Genomic DNA, 20,568 nt, shown 5'->3' with positions numbered 1-20,568 from the left:
AACATGTGTTTTGGGCAAGAGTCATCGGTCTACCTATTCCCCTAGTAAATCTAATAAAAGTACTATTTCTTTTGAATTAATTCATTCTGATGTTTGGGGACCTTCTAAAGAGTCTACTGTGTCAGGAATGCGGTACTATGTGTCATTTATTGATGATTGCACCCGTCTTTCGTGGATTGTTTTTCTTAAAACTAAAAATAAGGTTTTCCCGGCTTTTCAAGCCTTCTATACCACTGTGCAAACACAATATAATGCCACAATTAGAGTTCTTCGTTCTGATAATGGGGGGAATATGTGAATCATATCTTTCAGGAGTTCTTTAACTCACACGGAATTGTTCATCAAACAACGTGGCCTTACACACCTGAGCAGAATGCCGTTTCTAAAAGGAAAAATCGTCACTTACTTGAAATGGCTCGGTGTATTATTTTTAGTGCCCATATGCCTAAGTATCTTTGGGGTGATGCTGTCATCACTTCTGCCCACCTCATTAATCATCTTCCTTCTCGTGTCCTTCAAGGCAAAGTTCCATATGAGGTACTTGCATCTCATGTCTCCTTACCCTCTTTCCATAATCTTCCTGCCCGTGTTTTCGGTTGTGTTGCTTTTGTCCATCTTCCACCACATCAGTGATCTAAATTGGATGCCCGGGCAGTTAAATGTGTGTTTGTTGGGTATGGAGGCCATCAAAAAGGGTACCGGTGCTATCATCCACCTACCAAGCAGTATTATGTCACTATGGATGTTACTTTCTTCGAGGACATGAGTTATTTTGCCCCTTCTGATACTGCTCTTCAGGGGGAGAATTCCTATTTTGAAGAGCTCTATCCTGGAGAGGGGGAGACAAGTAAGGCAATAGATATGGTGACAGGTTCAGTTGAGATTATCAATGTAACAGCTACACAAGCGATTCAGGAACCAGCAGATGAAAACACAACTGCCCCTCATACTACTGTTTCTACACCTGACCAATGCTCTCATGGTACAGAAGATCACTCACCTGAGGTTAGTCATTCTATTAGAGCTAATAGTAGACAATATGTTTTGCCAAATAGGTCTACTCGGGGTCAACCAACAAAAAGATATGAACCTACCCTTCAGACTACAGCCAAGTATCCGGTAGCAAATTTTATATCTACCAAAAGATTATCTAAGTCATATGAGTCATTTGTGAATCAAATATCTACTGTATTAGTACCTAACAAAGTGCAGGATGCATTGGGAGATCCAAAATGGAGGAAAGCAATGGAGGAAGAGATGGAAGCATTACAAAAGAACAATACTTGAGAGCTTGTACCTCCACCATATGGCAAGAAGACAATAGGATGTCGTTGGATGTTTACAGTGAAGCATAATCCAGATGGGTCAGTAAGCCGGTATAAAGCACGCTTAGTAGCGAAGGGGTTCACCCAGACATATGGCATAGACTATGATCAGACATTTTCACCTGTTGCAAAGATAAACACTATCCGGGTATTGCTCTCTGTCGCTGCCAACTTGAACTGGCCACTTAGGCAGTTTGATGTTAAGAATGCATTCCTTCATGGAGAACTAACGGAGGAAGTATACATGGATCTTCCGCCTGGATATATGGTCGTTTCTCCAACTAACTCCGTATGCAGATTGAGAAAGTCTTTGTATGGTCTTAAACAGTCACCTCGTGCTTGGTTTGGAAGATTCTCACAATTCATGAGGAAGATTGGCTACAAACAGAGTAATTCAGACCACACGTTATTTCTCAAACATCAACAAGAGAAGGTAACAGCCTTAATTATATATGTTGATGATATGGTAGTTACTGGGAATGATACTGTCGAGGTGGATAGATTACAAGAACAGCTTGCCAAAGAGTTTGAGATGAAGGATCTAGGTACACTCAAGTACTTCTTAGGCATTGAAGTAGCCCGGGGAAATGAAGGTATCTATCTCTGTTAGAGGAAGTACATCCTTGATCTACTAACAGAGACAAGTATGTTGGATTGTACTCCCATTGATACTCCTATTGAGCAGAACCATCGGTTAACAGAGTACCCAGATCAAGTCCTTGCTGAAAAAACTTGTTATCAGAGGCTAGTTGGACGCCTAATTTATCTATCACATACCAGACCAGATGTTGCTTTTGCAGTAAGTGTAGTCAGTCAATTCATGCACAATCCCAGTGAGGACCACATGGATGATGTTGTAAGGATTTTGAGGTATTTAAAATCAGCTCCGGGGAGAGGAGTAATGTTCTCTAAGCACAATAATATCCTCGAAATTTGTGGCTTCACAGATGCAGACTGGGCTGGAAATATTACAGATCGGAGATCCACATCAGGGTACTTTACCTTTGTTGGGGGTAATCTTGTTACATGGAAGAGTAAGAAACAAAATGTGGTAGCACGATCTAGTGCTGAGACAGAATACAGAGGTATGGCTCAAGGAGTGTGCGAATTGTTATGGCTTAGAAGTTTGCTACAAGATTTGGGTATTAAGCCTGAATGTGCTATGCAGCTGTACTGGGACAGTAAGGCAGCCATTGATATCTCTCATAATCCTGTGCAACATGATCGTACAAAACATGTGGAGGTTGATCGTCACTTTATAAAGGAGAAGCTAGACGCGAAGATCATCAGTTTTCCTTTTGTTCCTATAAAAGAGCAACTTGCCGATATGCTCACAAAATGAGTATCTAAGAAAGTTTTTTATGACTCACTTGGCAAGTTGGGCATGGTTGATATGTATGCGACAATTTGAGGGGGAGTATGAGTGGAGGGTGGTAGGTGAATGAAGAAATAGTGGAGGGAATCACGGGTAGTGGAGTGATTAGTTAATAGTGTGAATTAGTCTATATATATCATTGTAATCTATATATGCAAATCATCAATTCAAAGAGCAAGATCAGTATCTTACCACTCTAGTGTTGAAGCTACTGCTCCAATGATACCGAGATCTTTATTCACTCCCAAGCCAGTGCTACGTAAACCGACCATACTTCGCAAGGAACTTATGTTGGAAGCTTCTGATCATCTGGCTCTGGTTTGGTTCTTCCCAAGGAGGTGGCGTCAACAACTGTTGAGGACACACCAACAAAGAAACGTGTTCGGCCTGTGTCACCAGAGGTTTCACCAAAGAAACCAAAGCTACTATTACTAACCATGCAAGGGCCTGAAAAGCAATGGGAAGAGGCAGGAAACACTGGCTCTAAAGTTAACGGCGAAGGCTTTTGGTTTGATTGAAGCCCCTAGTGGACAACTAGTGTCGTCTGAGGGTGAAACAAAGAAGAGAGGGGATGCCCCCCCGGGTAAGAAGAATTCCCCGAATGAGAAGAAAGATGAGATTGCGACACCTAGTTTGCTCTCTCCAAGTGCTCCAGCTCGCCCGAATGCAAAGGGCAAAGACAAGATTTAGATGTTGTATATATGCCTTTTCTATGAATAGTTTTGTTGTAGAATATGCATTTTATTTTTCAATCATGGCAATTCAAAATAGGCCCGGGACTTTAGACCAGAGAATTGTTTAGAATCGTCAGAACCACACTGAAATTGTCGATTCGATTCGATTCTAAAATAAATAAATTACTAACCCTAGAGGAACCACACCGAAACAACCGATTCGATTTAATTCCGGTTCATATTTTTGAAAATGATTTTGGAACCGTTAGAACCGAGCATTCACAATTATATAAGAAAAACCCATAAAATAAACATATTTCGTCGCTGCATCCCTCATCACTTTCTTTTCTTTACTTCTTAGTCTCTTACTAATCACCATATAAACTTAAAAAAAAAACTATTATCTTTTCCTTATGATAGAGCGTTTTGTTAAAACGTCTATAATAAACCCTGTAAAACATCATCGTTAGTATAGAATAAGCAGGGATCGTTCTTTCCGGAGAATTGAAGGGAACTCTAAACTTTTAGTGTTAACAAATAATGGGGGGTTTGAGATTGATTATTAACTACTAAAATAAAACCTAAATTACTATTTACATGATCGATTTCTCTTTAACAAACTTAAACCAAATTTACCATTACACCACATAATTACAAGTTCGAACCTATCATGCATTCTAATTCGACCAATTACATACTTTTTAGACACCAATACAATTAGAGCCTTAGGGGATCATCTAATCATGCAAGATTTCAATTAACATTTAGATTGACTTAGGGCCTAATCTAAATTTGCATGCAATCGAATTTAATAACACTTAGAGTAGAAATCAAACAAGATTACATTTAAGCACCAAATCTTTGTTGGAGACATGTTTCATGTGTGGCGTCACCCACCATGGTTTCACATGCAAATTTCCAGAATTTTTACCACTTTTAATCAACACAAACCGAACCTACTTAGGGCATGATTCGATTTGTGTCAATATGGTTGATGAATTTAGCACTCAAACACAATCTTAGGGATTGCATCCAACCACTAAATTCATATGCACATATCTGAAAATTATCTAAAAATATGAGAAAGATGATTAGAACACAACAATAGAAATACAAACTCATTAATTATAAGAACATAGATTTGGCATAGTCTCAAACAAATATCAAATACAACTGAAATTTAAAACAAATACAAAACCAATATTTCCACATAAACAACAACTTACAATCTTCATAGACAAAGAATTTTAGATTAACACAAATAGACGAAGCCATGAAGATGAGTTGCGAGAATCACACGTTGTAGGAACCTTGGAGGTGTGTCTTCAATGGTGAAACTCGGTGGAGATGATGATGGTTTTGGGGTGGACGGCTTGGCTAATTTGTGAGGGAAGTTTATGGTGGTGTTTTGGTAGAGTTTTGGCTCTTGAATGCTAATGAGAAGTGATCCTATTTGAGAGGTGAAGCCATGTATATATAGAGGAAAGATGGAAGGTTTGAAATTGCTTCTTTCTTCCTATAAACATGCCATGCTCTAATCCCTAAAACATGGAAAGTTTTATTCCCTAAAACATGCCATGCTTTAATCCATAAAACATTGAAAGTTTTATTCCCTAAAACATGCCATGCTTTAATCCCTAAAACATGTCATGTTTTATGCCCTAAAACATGCCATGTTTTATGCCTTTAATGATCATCTTCTATTTAATTGTTGCATGACTTGGCTTCATCTTTTTTTCTTTAATTATCTCTTCAATCCAATCTGAAAATAAGAAAATAAAATCATAAGTAAGAGATAATTAGTTTCAAAACCTAACAAGGATTCCTAGTCAAACTAGGACTCTAAACCAATTATGCGTTTTAAACTCATGTAAGCACAAAAATGCATCCAATACCGCCCAAGACTCTTACTACGACTTAATGACTCAATAGTACAACAATAAGGGCTAAGCAAAGTACAAATTAAGGTAAAAACATGTTAAGAACGTCGCACAAAGTGCTTCTATCACCTTACGCCATGACTTCCTCTATTATTTTGTTACTCCTTATAATTCAAATTATCTAAGGTTTGTAGTCTCTGTCTCTCTCAATTCTTTTTGAAATAATTGAGTATGTTAATTGTTGAACATTGGGTAATTGTACTAAAGAGGTTGTTGACGTTCTGTAGTTGCATTTTGAAATTGGTATTTTATATGGTTATTGTTTAAGGGTTGGAGATAAATATATATTACAGTAAACTTTTGGAATCGTAAAAACCTGAAAACCGACCCGATATTTGCGATTCGATTCAATTCCGGTTCCGGAAGCAATTTGTGATAAATCCGGACCATTTTTTCTTTTTCTATTCCGGTTCCAGTTCTGGAAAAAAATGAGTATTTTGAAACCGGTCACAGGCCTAATTTAGATTACTAGTGGATAGACTTATGCTATATACTAACTATGGGTTCTCTCATGACCTCCTGCCTATCGATACTGTTAACTGAGGGATATGTAATAACTATTATGACTTTGAAGATATAAAATAGTTGATGATTTTATGAATCTAAGGTAATTAAGAGTTAGTTTGGAGATAATAGGGAAATATTTATTTATGTGTACATTATAGGAGTTTATGAATAGAATTATTTAAATAACAAAATAAGATCAAAACTGACATAAATTCCTATCAAATTATCAAAGTAGCCATAAAATAAGTACATAGGTGGAATTCACCCAAAAATGTTTTCTGAAGAAAGTTCACTATGAACTTTCCTCACAAAAAGGTTTACAAAATTGGTTTTTGAAGCACAAGTTTGTTTATGAGAGTTCGCTACCAACTTTTTTCACAAAATGTTTTTCTGAATAACTTTATTGAATTTCTTCATTAAAAAATGTTGGGTAAATAAGTAAATTCCTCATGTGGTACTGATGTACAGTTACTTGAACTATTTAGTACTAGAAGTTCTCATTTGTATTCTCTTTTGATACTTTTATCAGTTTTGATCATATTTTGAGGGTTATTTTCGTTTCTTTAGTCCTTAACTCCTAAATTTTACATTTTTCTTCATATTTTCCTGTCATACCAAATGACCAAATTGTCTCTCATTTACAGTTAAACATCAATAAAAGAATGTATGATAAATTAATAGCCTCGATCAAGTAATAATTTTGTCCGGCATTGTATATTACTTGAATCCTCACTAAATGCATAATATATATGACTTCTTTTAGGTTCCAACGAATTTATAAATTAATAATTAGTAAAAATTGAATAAAATATTTCACAAGAATGGCTATTAAATGGTGAAATACATAAAGAAAAATGCTAAATAAAATTTATAAAATAAATTAAGAAACGTGATCATCCAAAATTAGTTAAACTACCTGTTTAAAAGTTACATATGCACTATATTATAGAAAAAAAATGAATTTAAATATGGATTTTCAAGGGTTTATGAGTACAATTACAAAAATAACACTTAAAATATGATTAAAAGTTCAAAACTGACATAAATACCGTACTAAATTATTAAAGTAGCCATAAATTAAGTACATAAGTGGAATTTACCAAAAAATATTTACTGTGAACTTTCTTCACAAAATGGTTTTTAAAAGAAAATTCACTGTGATCTTTCATCACAAAATTGGTTACTTGAACTATTTAGTACTTAAAGTTCTTATTTGTATTATCTTTTGATAATTTATTTATTTTGATCATATTTTGAGTGTTATTTTTCGTAACTAAATCTGCCGAAAACAGCTGCGAGCCTATTATGGTTAGAAGCATCTATGCCTCTTCTTCGGCTAACCATTAATCTAAAGAGAATTAGCTATATGAATGAGTTTTAATCTCTAATCATTCTAATTAGTAGTGGTAAGTCATTCAAAGTGAGAAACTCACAATAAGACAATGCCATCTAATACTATATTTCAACAAGTGCGAATGATGAAAAGACTGTTTGAAATATGGCAAACTAAAGATTATAAGATCCATGTCATGAATTAAAAATTAAACAAAAAATCGAGAAATAGCCATCAATTTAATTTTAATTTGGATATTCCGGTGTGGCACAAAGAAATAAAAAATTTCGATACAAAATTAAATAAAATTTGTTAAAAGAACATCATAAATATATTTTTATATTGTTTTTTTTAAAAAAAAACAAAAACAAAACATATCCATAAAACTCAAAAACCAAAAACCAAAAACCCCTCGCAAACCAGAAATGGCGGTATCACTAGCTTCCCTCCCTTTTTCCCTCTTCTTCAAACGCTCACTCTCCCTCACACCCTTCCGCCCCCTCCCCCGCCTCTCCTGTCGCGTCTCCTCCTTCTCCCTCGAATTCAACATCACCTTCGCGCCCAAGCCCAAACCCGACCCGGACTCCCTCCCCGGCCAGGGCCAGCAGCTCTTCATCCCCTGGATCGTCCGCGGCGACGATGGCAAGCTCAAGCTCCAGTCTCCTCCACGAGATGGCCTACGCCGACTCCAAGACCAAGAAGAAGACCACCTCCAAAGACGCCGCCAAGCAGAACAAGCTCACCGCCGAGCCCAAGCATTCCAAGGCCGCGCGTAGGTTTTACAATCTGAACTTCCGCGAGTCCCAGCGCCTCAGTAAGGTCCTCGCCGCCGCCGGAGGTAGAGTCGTCTCAATTACTGCGTCACTCCTTAATTTGAAATTGATGGATGAATTGCATTGTTGAAGTGGATTGAATTTGAGTTGAGTGATGGCTGTGTTTGAGTTCAGTGGCGTCGCGGCGGAGCAGTGAGCAGCTCATTTTTGATGGGAAGGTGACTGTGAATGGTTCTGTGTGCAATGCTCCTCAAGTAAGCTTCTTCTTTACTACATTGGCTTAAGTTACAGATAATGTTACTGTAAGAGTAATATTTTGGTGTGATTTGTAGACTCCTGTTGATCCAGGGAGGGATATTATTTATGTCAGTGGGAATCGGCTGCCGAAGAAGCTGCCTCCCAAGGTTTATCTTGCACTCAACAAGCCGAAAGGGTATGCAACTGCTTGTATTGTTTGCGAGGCTATTTGAAATTTGAGGCTTTGGAAAGTTTGGTTTTGGGGTTGATGTGTTTGTGCTGTGATAGGTACATTTGCGCTGCCGGGGAGAAGAAATCTGTATTGGGTTTGTTTGATGATTACTTAAAGAGCTGGGTATGTTGAAGGCTTTACAAAATTAATGCATACTGCCTACTTTTTCATCGGTCATTCGCTTGTGTTTTGGGATTTTGGATTCAGAGTCATGTGTTGATAGCATACATTCGTTCATTTTGACAGTTACTTGAATTGTAGTTTTGAATTTTCAGGATAAGAGAAATCCAGGAACACCCAGACCGCGACTATTTACTGTTGGCCGTCTTGATGTTGCCACAACTGGGTTGATTGTTGTCACCAATGATGGTAGTGTTCATTGTCCATTGTGAGTTGATACATAATGGAACCAATAGTCATCTAATGTTTTTTTATGTTATTATGCATGTTTTCAGGAGATTTTGCTCAAAGTATATCACATCCTTCAGCGAACTTGTCAAAGGAGTAAGTCCGCATCTTTCTGTTGTTTGCTTAGTACTTATCTTTTGTGCGTGAATTTACGTTAGATTAGGGCATATGTATATGGAGGGGTGTACTGTACTTATCATCTGTTTATTCTTCCTTTTTAACTCATGCTTGGGCACTATTTGCATGGATCATATATCCTGATGACTTACTTTCACACTAACTGTAGATACATTGCCATAATAGAAGGTTCTGTAAGTAAGTGAAGCCTGATTGCCATCAGTGAAGGAACGGTTGTCGATGGTGTCCATTGTACCCCAGATTCTGTGGAGTTACTACCACAACAGCCGGAAGTGTCAAGATCCCGTTTGCGTATTGTGGTACTGGTTCTCTCCCTCCTCTCTCTTTCACTGTTGATTCTCTCTCCCCTTTCTCTTTCACTGTCGATTCTCTCTCCCCTCTCTCTTTCACTGTCTGATACCACTGTTCTAATAACCTTAAAGAAAACATACTTTTTCATATGAATTTTGTTTCTAGTGTCATCTGATTGTGGACCTGTAATTCTCTTGTACAAATCAACCTATCAAACATGTGATTTGGAAGTCATATAACTCTTCTGGAAATAATTAAATTGCTGGAGAATGGATATAAGTAGTTATACTGAACTCACATATGCATGTGCTGCCAACTCTGTGATGGCCTTCATTCTGCCAAATTGGATGCATGCAGGTTCATGAGGGGAGGAACCATGAGGTGCGAGAACTTGTTAAAAATGCTGGACTTGAGGTTAGATTCGTTCATAGATAGGAGTGTTTTATTCATTTAAAATGATTTCTGGTTATGTTTGTTTCATTTAAATTTTGGTCACATTAATCAGATATGTGAATTTTATGAATAAATATGAAGGATCTTTGATGATCTTCTTAACTTTGACTTGTTTAACAATCTGTATCAATATTCAAGAAACTTTTATCTCTTTTTCTGTATGATTGCAATCTTCTTACCTTATAAAATATGGGGGTTCTTTGATGATCCCATTTTATTTTTCTAGAATGTTTTTGCTTGATTGTGCTATGTACAAGGCTGCCAGAGAGTTACAGTTTGTAATGTTGTGATTCAGGGATCTTTGTAGTTTTGTAAAAGACATGTGGTTCTTTGATGATACCCATTTCATTTTTCCAGAATGTGTTGCTTCATTGTTCTATGTTCAAAGCTGCCAGAGAGTTACAGTTGTTTGTGGTTTGTATATGTTGATAGGGATCTCTGTGGTTTATTCAATTCACACTACAAACTTAAGATATAGTAACAGTTGTATATGTGATCTTTAATGAGATTTTGGACTTTAAAATCTTTTACTAAATACATTTTGAGTTCTACTTGTGTTCCTTACCATGTTTCTACTTCTTCCAGATACACTCATTAAAACGTGTACGCATTGGCGGTTGTAGACTTCCAACAACCCTTGGGTAATCATCTATCTTTTTTTTGTTTTTGTTTTTGTTTTTTGTTTTGTTTTGAGAATGTGAGTATCTATGTACACATTGAACGCAAATGTTTTAGTGTTTGGGTGAAACAATATATTTTTCGAATTAGGTGTTGACAGTCCCACATCATTCTGTCTGGTTTGCATTCTAACATCTAATGTTGCTTTTAAGTTGTACAAGAGGGATTATCTAGGAACCCTTTGAGTTTCTTGCTGACGTCTTCTGAAATTCAGGCTCAGCACACACATGGAATTAAGCAAAGGTGATCTTTCAGCCTTGGGTTTGAAACCTAAGAAGGTTGCTGCCACTGTTGGAAGGTAGCATTTATCTTAGCTCTTCCCTAACTTAATACATCTTCAAGGCACTGTCAAAAGTTTCACCAGTCCCTTGTCGCTCGGAGCTGTTCAATTGGATCCGGATCCCCCTATGTGGGGAAGTATTTGGATATGCTAGTCAATCTTTGCTATGGGTTGAAATTTATCCCACGCGGGATGGTTAAATACAAGTCACAGTTATGGGAAGTGTTGTGCTGTTGTTATTTACCTCCCAAGTCTGTAAGTTGCTGGGCTGCAGAGGCATCAGGCATCTGTATCTGCATATTGCAAATGAGTAACAAAATGCTTATTTTGCCGATCATCTCCCGTTTACTTAGTCGTTTTTATTGTAAATCATACGAACCAACTCAATCGCTTCCACATTGGAATTTGTTTTTGTTCTTACTAGTCAACTATCATTCCTGTAATTAGTTGGATTTTTGTGTTTTCATTTAATCACCAAGCACAGGAAAAGACCAATGGAACAGAGTACATAATTGTTGTCTCATTCCAGCTTGGTGATGTACTGCATTGCCGGCCAAATGAGCACAACCAAACAAATCGAACTCATTGTGTCGAAGATCAACATGCATAGGTGCTCATGTGGATTAATCTTTGTTTATCAAATGGGTAACAAGGAAGAAGGCACTGGTTGTTTGAAAAGCTATAGAATATTGGGTTCCACCAATGCATGTTCGAGACGCAAAATAATGAAATGAGACTGTTGTTCTCAAATTGGGAGAGCAATTGGATTTGAAGGAGTCATCTTATCACTTGGAGAATGACGTTTCAGAAATCAAATCAGACTGGGTTTGGGGCAGGAGCAACAGCTCCTCTGCCTAAAAGCTCTTTTGATGACTTTGTAAAGTTGTACAAAACAAAGTTGACAAGACTTGTGAATCAAGACATAGTAATTTAGTTCTGACTTCTGACCCAATATTTCATCATCTACTGAATTTATAGGGAATAACACCCATATACTAGACATTTTATTTCTTATACGAAAAATATAATTTTTACGAAATTACACCTCTACAGCCAACATAAACTGGCCTCACGCGTCGCACACACATTGCAATTGGTCTCCTTCTAAACCATTGTGGCAACATCAAGATTCAACACAAGTGACACTACGAAATTGGTTGGAGATCAAAACGTATTGTGTATGTATAATAAGCATAAGAGTGAGTATACCCCACACACAACATGTGCTCCACTCTAGAGGCTTGCTTTTGCAATCCTTGCTCGCCAGAAAAGGTAGTCATGTTCGATTTCCCTCCAAACAGTTCATATTGGGAACCGTCATGGAGGTCACAGCTACGTATCACCCTATTATACAATACAAGCATCCATCACAGTCCCTACCCATAAGAGACATAGATTCACTACCCAACCAATCGTCCCCTACTACATGACCACAATTTTTTTTTTACCACATTTGTGCTGATGGTGATCACATCATTAAACAATCACACTTCCTTTTCATTCCATTGTTTGAGCCTTTGAGGTTTGACACCACTTTTATCTTAATAATGTCTCACTGTAAAAGCAAGAAGTTATAAAAAGGGATTGAAAAAGTGACAAACTATGGTTACAATGGTCACTTAAAGTCTCGTATTTGATTCACAAATCAAATAATCCCATGTCATGTATGGCGCAAGCGTAACATATTATATGTTTGAAAATCTTATCAACGAAACCCATAATCACCAACATCTAGATTCTAGACATGATTTGTGAAACATACCACCCGAGTGACCAGGCACGACCCATCTATCCATAAAGCTCACCTACGAGCCGTAATAACAAATGTCATGTCCTCCCCGGCCAAACAAAGCATCATAACTTATACTCAAAACATCACTAAAATAGCAATCAGTCGTACTATATAACTGATCAGAGGATCGGACAATCCTACTGATCCGACGGATACAGTAATAAAAGAAATTACAAAGGTAAAAAAAAAAACTGTATCTGAATTAACTTTCCCCTTTTTACACCTTTACGACATTCATTAGAGGATAATTCATTTTTATAATAACGGTCGTCTCTCTAACACAACGCGGGAACTCTCTTTCTCTCTTCTTCAGTCTCCCCCCATTTTGATTTTATTTAATTCCCATTCTCTCCCTCCCTCCCTCTCCCATCGTGCCCGCCACTCCTCCCTCTCTCTCTTTCTCTCTCTCTCTCATTTTCATGACTACTACTACTACTACTACTAAACCCCCTAACAATCTCTCTCTCTCCCACTCCCTTCACTCTCCGAAATCAATGGCTTCTTTGAGATCTTCCCTAACGGCACCGCCCAACGGCGCCGGAGCCGCGAGGTCCGACAAGCCGCAGCGCCAGACGACGTCGTCTTCTGTCCGCTCCAGGCCATCCGCACCTCCTTCTTCCTCCTCCTCACGGCGCTCCGTCACTCCCACCTCTCGGCTCCCGAGCTCCAGCAAGGTCTGCTTTCTTGATTCTAGCCTCGATTGAGTTTGGTTGAAGATTTGTGCTAATTTTTGTTGTTGTTGTTGTTGTAGATGGAGGAAGAGTGAGGGTTGCTGTGAGAGTCCGGCCGAGAAATGAGGAGGATCGAATTTCCGATTTCGATTACGGCGACAACATTGAGGTCCAGCGAGAGGTGAATACTTTGTTGGGGAATGCGGAAGAATGAACGGTAGAATGAAAATCAAAATAACTCACAAGCACAAGCAGAAAATAAAAATGATAGCAAACATCAGGATTTAACGTGATTTGGCAAAATGCTTAGGTCTACGGGTAGCAACAATAAAAAACCTCAACTCTACGAAAAAAAGTTACACCGAAATAAACACTTATTTAGAGATACACTCTCACACTTTATTTAATAGACAGTAAAAATATTATACATCTCCGCTGCTTTCCATTTTCTTTTTCTTGACCTAATGCAAATCAATTTTAAGAAAATAGTGAATGTCGATAACCTGAAAAAAAAAAAGTAAGTTGCTTTTCCTATTATGTTGTGGTATTTTAGTAAGGTTAACCTATTCTTTGTTTTTCATTTGGACTTCATCAGAGGTGAATCAAGGCTTAATTATGAGCAAGGGGGGAGCTCAACTGCTAGCAGGGACAGCATTGAAGACAAATGATCCACAAACTCTTAGAATGGTTGCTGGAGCGCTTGCTAATTTATGTGGAAATGGTAATTCACAGATAATATTAGAGTTTTTTTTTTCTGAACAGAACCGTAACTTTTAACTTTTAAGTATAAACTTCAAGAAAAGATAATACCTGGTTGCTGTATTACACTATTACTAACTAGCTTCAGTATATTTAAGTTTGGGTGGTTGTGTACATAGAAACAATTGAGCTTTACTAGGTATTAACAAATCAAAACCTGTTTGTTGGATTCCAAGTTTGTTACTTGCAGAAAGATTACACATGATGCTGAAAGAAGATGGTGGCATTAAGGCGCTTTTGGAAATGGCAAGGTCAGGGAGTAATGACGTTATTGCGCAAGTTGCTAGGGGAATGGCCAATTTTGCTAAGTGTGAATCTCGCGGAACTATCCAAGGTTGGTCTAAGTTGTCTTTGTTTACCATGAGTTCAAATGCAGTGTGTTGCATTGGTCTTAAATATAGAAAAAGCATAACATATGCAGGACATAGAAAAGGTCACTCCCTTTTGCTTGAAGATGGTGCCCTTACTTGGTTAATTATCAACTCCAATACAACCTCGTCTTCTACAAAGCGCCATATTGAGCTCGCACTCTGCCATTTAGCACAAATTGGTAACCCACCCACCTTCCAAACTCAAGCCTTTTTATTTTCAATTGGAAGTTCGAAATTATTCTGGACAATTACACTTGAATCTGATATATGATCTAGTGTGGGTTCGAAATCTTTCTCTAATTAGCTATCTCACTGTCTGATTCATGCAGAGGACAATGCATATGATTTCATATTCAGTAGAGGGCTGATAGAACTTGTACGAATATCAACTGAATCCAGTAGGGAAGATATCCGGAATCTGGCAAAGAAGACGTTGACATTGAGTCCGAAGTTTCAGCCTGAGATCCATGCCGAATAGAAAGATGGACAGATTACACCCTATGTAGCTTTTTGTTAATCGGCCACCTGAGCGGTCAAAAACTGAAACTCACTTTGGATTAAGGGTCTATGGGGAATGAAGAGCATGTATTCAGCTCCATTGTACAGCAGGAAATTGCAAAGAAAACAAATCAACAATCTCACACAATATTCAGTTCATACCATCATTACATACTAACCGAAAAGAAAACAAGGTGGTAGATTATCATACCTCCAAATAATGAACTCAATCTTATACAAATGAACGTAGATCAGAATAAATCAAGTAAAATATCTAGGGACATTAACTTAGCTCTTCGATCTGAGGAGACCTGCGAGAACTTGTTGAACCTGCAGTTCCACAAGATCCCTCTCTATGGAAATTGATATTGCACTCACTGCATTCGTACACTAATCCTTGGCATAGTTCACCGCACTTCTCACAAGGAAGAATGTTGTCTCTCTTATCGCCTCGAATGGGGCTCTTCCACTTGCTAACAAGGGTGACGAGGTGTTGGACATGATCGCCGTGCTTGTAAGTGCTCCTCAACTTAACTCGGGGATACCTCCCTATGATGCAATGAGGATGACAGTCAAAGTCTCACTGTCTGCAGTAGTAGAACCAATTTTCAGGATCCCTTGTCCCTTCACATATCTCACAGTAGTAACCTACTTTGCTTTCATTACCAGCATAGGTGAGCTGCAGAACATGCGTGTCGTACCGGTGCCTAGCAGTAAGAGGTAATCTTACACAGGCTATGCAAAGATGATAGTTGCATCTCTTACAACTGAATTCGAAGCAGAGATATAATTTGGAACCACAACCCTTGCAACAGACGTGCTCATCATATTCCACGTCAAGGAGGAGGCGGTGAGAATGAGACTCATGTTTAAGATCTCTTGTTTCCCAATACAGACTGCACTCTAGGTCAATGTAGCAAAGGTTTTCACCGGCTAGCAAAGCACATTGTACACAACTGTATACAAATCCATGGTGAAAGATACCACACATATAGCACTTAAACACGCCGTCAATAGAAGAAGCCCGAGGGAGGAGTGTGAATTCGTGTTGGTGCAAAGGGAGAAGTAGCTTTCTTCGTAACCGAGCACATATTTTGTGGAGATAGAAATGGCGGCAAGACTCTTCTTCTTGTTTACTGCTGCAGCTGTAGAAGTCTTGAGTGATGGGTTGAATGCAACCCTGACAAGTAAGTATTGTGTCATCCTTAACCTCCTGACGATAATTTTTAGCAGCTAAACGATGATGATGACTGAAGTGTAGGAAATCCTCATTGTCATCATCTTCAACGTCAAGATTTCTGTCTCGGTTTTCTCCTTTCTCGAAGAACTCAACTGCCATGCATTTAGTGTGGGCAACATATCTGCAACATTCCTGGCAATAATATATCGTACTACTCTTATCAATGTTTTTAGAGCAGATTTTACAGACCTGGTCCTTGGGGTAAATGTCTTCAAGGAACCAAGTTAGCTTGAGGCGGTGTTCGTGCTCGGGAATTTCGGTGTAGCCTGGAAATGAAGCACATTCCTGATGGACCGAGAGTTGACAGATGCTACAAATGTAGAAGATGGTGCCACTCCAGAGCTCCCCACATATGTCACAGTAAAGCTCGCCCATTTCCCTCCAGTAGACAATGAACTGATGCTGGTGAGAGTCATTCTCAATAATGTATCGCCAATTGGTGGCACATTTGAGGTCAAGGTTGAACTTGCAAATGGAACAATTGTAGCGGCATATGCAACGTTGATTGCAGGCGTTACAAGAGCAACGAACTTTGATATCTTGAACTGTAGTCAGAAGGGCAAGCGGGTGTTTACGGTGCAGCGGGTGCCGGACGATCTCGGGGGGTAACTCTGCACATGACTCGTGGAGATTAAAGCCGCACTTGTGACGTCGGTAGGTATGGATGCAACTGTAACTAAGGCCATATATTGGTAACTGGCACGCATCGCAAATAACTAGAGGATCAGACTCTCTTTTTCTGCCTCCTTGCTTCTTGATCATTAATGGATGATGATGTCTGGAATGTTTGAAGCCTTCCACGGAAGCACATTTGAGGTCGATGTTGAAGTCACACTGGAAACAATTGTAAGTGAATCTGCGACTGCAATCTTGGTCACATACATCACAATGGTATTCTCTTGTTTGATTGAAGTTGAGAGTAAGCAAGTGTTCATCGTAGTGCATTGGGTGCTTGAGCTTAAGAGGTAACTCTGCACATGATCTATGCAGAACAAAATTGGAACAGCTTCTCCTCCTCTTGCAAATGTATCTAGGCCCAAGCACTGGCTCTAAGCACCCAGTACAAAAGACTTGCGGTTGCTTTTCTGTAACGACCCCAAAATTTCGAGCTTAAAAACTCAAAATTCTAAAGTCGTTAAACACAAAATAATCTCAATAAAATCGAAATCATTTAACGTGCACAGCGGATCATCACTGAGTTCTCAATACAACTCAGAAACCAATTATTACAAACCAAACATATAATTCAACATTATATAAATTGGAAATGTATAATCCTCACGAGATAGTCACACCAAATCCTCACGCATGCTGGAGATAAATAACTTCAAGTCCTCTGAGCGGTCCGTCAATTCCCGCTAATCCACACCTGCGGAGTTATCCACTACACCATCGAATTGGTGCACCGGGATTGTAAACACAAACCCGGTAAGCTTTTACAGCTCGTATGAGTAAAATGAAAATATATAACTCGCATATCAATATATACGAAAATCCACAAATCAAACAAATATAAATGCACTCATGAGTCAGTGGACGGCCCATCTGGTTGTCCCAAAGAAAAAGAAGCGCTCATGAGAAATTAAGTAACCCTTCTGGTTACCCAAATGCATTTATAATACGGGTACCAAGAACGCTGGTACACATCTGTTACCCCTCTCGTAATACACCGCTGATATTGGATAGCCACCCGCTACCCAACATCCAAATAAACTGAGTACCCATGAGCAGATAACCAACCGTTATCTCACATGCAGTACTAAGGCAGACAGACTAGAGCTCTAACTGTATCGTAACTTTCGCCCGGCCAAAGGCTAGGTTCCGACTTGCCAAACACGTACAATAATCTCACATCATATTGTACCAAATCACGTCCGAAGACAAATCAACATTTTAACAATCTCAATGTTAAAATCACGTACAATAATCTCACATCATATTGTACCAAAAATCATGTCCGAAGACAAATCAACATTTTAACAATCTCAATGTTAAAATCACGTACAATAATCTCACATTATATTGTACAAATCAAAATCACATGCTCGATATTTAAATCTCGTCATCGAAATGACATAAATCACGATAAAATCATAACAGTATATTATATAGCAAACTATATATATATGTACATATTTACCATTTATACAATATATATATAATCCATTATATCATATACATGTCATATTTCATAAACACGTCCGAAGACAAAAACTCGTCCGAAGACAAAACTCGTCCGAAGACAAAACATTTTAACAAACTCATGTTAAAACCACGTACAATAATCACACCTCATATTGTACAAAAATCAAATCACATGCTCAATATTTAATTCTCGTCATTCGAAATGACCAATTCCAATGAATTCATAACAGTATATAATATAGCAAAGTATATATATATGTACTTATTACCATTTATACGATATATATGTAATCCACTATATTGTATGCGTGTCGTAATTCAATCTTAAAAACTCTTGCAAAATCTTGAATCACCGCAAGGGTAGATTCGTAAATAAGTGAGATTTTACTCACCTTATCGGCTCGAGCGTAATTCCACAATTCCCGATGATAATTCCTTTCCTCGATTTAATGATCACCTTGAAAAGATAAGAAAAGAATTTAGAATCGTTTCGTAACCTTTAAATGCCGAAACAGTAATAATCGGTTACTCTTCAGCAATTTTCGGTTTTACGAAGTTACTGTTCAGTGGTACTATTCACTGTTACTATTCCCAGATACTGTACAAATATGCAATTAATACGTATTTCTGTACGTATAAATATTATATACGTATTTCTGTACGTATAAATAATATATACATATTTATGTACGTATAAACATTATATACGTATTTCTGTACGTATAAATATTACTACGTATTTCTGTACGTATAAATATTAATACGTATTTCTGTACGTATAAATATTAATACGTATTTCTGTACGTATAAATATTAATACGTATTTCTGTACGTATACGTACGATTTACATGTAAATACAAATTCAGTAAATAAAATTTACTAAATTACCCTTTTACAAAATTACTTTTTACATTTACTGAAAGTAATTTATATTTACATTTACCGAAGGTAAAATTTAATTACATTTACTGTAGTAATTAAAAAAATTACATTTATATTTACCGTACACAGTAAATTACCAAAATACCCTTTCTGTCACAACTATTTACACCGCCGCAGGTGGCGGCGCGTGGGGCACACGCGCCACCCGCCGGCAGGCGGCGCGTGGAGCTCACTCGCCGACGCCACCACGGCGCGTGTCACGCCACCGCCGTGCCCAAATTCTCCCCCTCCTCCTCCTCTACCTTTCTACGGCCTCCGACTACCCCTAGGCCATTCGTAGCCTCCTCACGCGCCGCCTCTAGGCGGCGGTATCTCCTCCTTCTTCTCCTCCGCTCCCCCTCTCCGATCTACTTCAAAACTTCCCCAAAACATTCACAATTACATCAACAAGCAATCCAACAATCAAACTAACCTAAACCCTTACCTAAAACACGAATTGAAGTCGTTGAAGTTCCTTGGTTGGTTCGGACCGCCTGCGTTTGCATCCGAGAGTCACGCCGAGCCTCACGGCGTCGCTGGTGACCGCGCCTTGCTCGTGGGGAGGTCGTGTCGTGGTGGTGAGGTCGGAGCTGCTGGCGGTGAGGAGCGACGCTCGGAGGAGAAGGGAGAGACTCGGAGGGAAGAGGGAACCGAGAGAGAGAGAGAGAGAGAAAGAGGGAGAGGGAGGCGGGGTGAGTGAGAGACGAAAGGGTTTCCAATTATGGGAACCCTAGCTAAAAAACTTCCTTTTATACCCCCTCCCAAAATCGGAAACTAACTTCCGTCGTTAATAACTTTTACGTACGTCGTCCGATTAGAACGCGTCACATGTCCACGCACTCGTATCGACGAGCTCTACAACTTTCGTGAAGGAAGTTTTCGCAACCGATCGACGGAATAAAAGTCGATATAAACGTTACGAAAATGTAACGTTTTTCAATTTAAACGTTCCGAGAACGTTTCCGTTTCTCGTTTACTAACGTCGCAACTAAATACGTTCATTCTAATAAAATTCGAAATTTTATAGAATTCCAAATCAAACTAACATTGTTTAAAATTTAGGGTTATTACATTTTCAGACTGATTTTCAGCACTCAAGTTCAATAGATGCATGTGACTGAAATGTTCTATACAGTCTATGTTTCTGAAATTCTTAGCACATTTGACGTCAAGGTCGAAGTCGCATTCATAACATCTATAGGTGAAGCCACGACAGTTTGTATGACAAGCATCACATTTAATATCCCCCCATCCGCTTACCCTTGTCTGAACAAGTGGGTGTTTGCTGTGCAAAGGGTGCTGGAGGATCTCCCTCGGCAGCTGCGCACATGACTTATGGAGAATGAATTTGTCGTTGGAACATTTGGTGCAACTGTAGCAAGGGCCTATCACTGGATCTGCACATGCCTCGCATGAAACTGGAGGACCATCATATCGTTCTTCAAGCATCAATGGATGCTCATGACTGAAGTGTTGAAGCTGCTGCTCATCCATTTTTGATTTCTCTTCCATCGATCGATCGTCAG

At 38.6% G+C, this 20,568-nt stretch overlaps 3 protein-coding genes across 3 annotated transcripts; 2 read left to right on the top strand and 1 right to left on the bottom strand.

Moving 5' to 3' along the window:
* Positions 1-7,579: 7,579 nt before the first annotated feature.
* On the top strand, positions 7,580-11,004 carry LOC126802747 (putative ribosomal large subunit pseudouridine synthase SVR1, chloroplastic). Its single transcript, XM_050530429.1, is given in 11 exon segments — positions 7,580-7,812; positions 7,814-7,992; positions 8,102-8,181; positions 8,260-8,360; positions 8,453-8,519; positions 8,672-8,765; positions 8,852-8,900; positions 9,091-9,241; positions 9,591-9,647; positions 10,272-10,327; positions 10,579-11,004. Coding segments are annotated over 11 exon segments (1,155 nt in total). The 3' UTR covers positions 10,667-11,004.
* A 2,703-nt stretch (positions 11,005-13,707) lies between these two features.
* LOC126803688 (kinesin-like protein KIN-UA) lies at positions 13,708-14,715 on the top strand. The gene is made up of 4 exons (XM_050531445.1): positions 13,708-13,828; positions 14,057-14,200; positions 14,288-14,416; positions 14,567-14,715. The coding sequence occupies exons 1-4, from the start codon at positions 13,723-13,725 to the stop codon at positions 14,713-14,715; spliced, it is 528 nt and encodes a 175-aa protein (XP_050387402.1). The 5' UTR covers positions 13,708-13,722.
* A 600-nt stretch (positions 14,716-15,315) lies between these two features.
* Positions 15,316-16,074, bottom strand: LOC126803687 (uncharacterized). The gene has a single exon (XM_050531444.1). It carries the CDS (start codon positions 16,072-16,074, stop codon positions 15,316-15,318), a length of 759 nt encoding a protein of 252 aa, XP_050387401.1.
* Between the last annotated feature and the right edge of the window lie 4,494 nt (positions 16,075-20,568).

This window comes from Argentina anserina, chromosome 7, assembly GCF_933775445.1.
Source record: "Argentina anserina chromosome 7, drPotAnse1.1, whole genome shotgun sequence".
Taxonomy (NCBI): Eukaryota; Viridiplantae; Streptophyta; class Magnoliopsida; order Rosales; family Rosaceae; genus Argentina; species Argentina anserina.
Note: the sequence above shows the minus strand (reverse complement) of the source record. Positions and strands in the feature narration are given on the sequence as shown.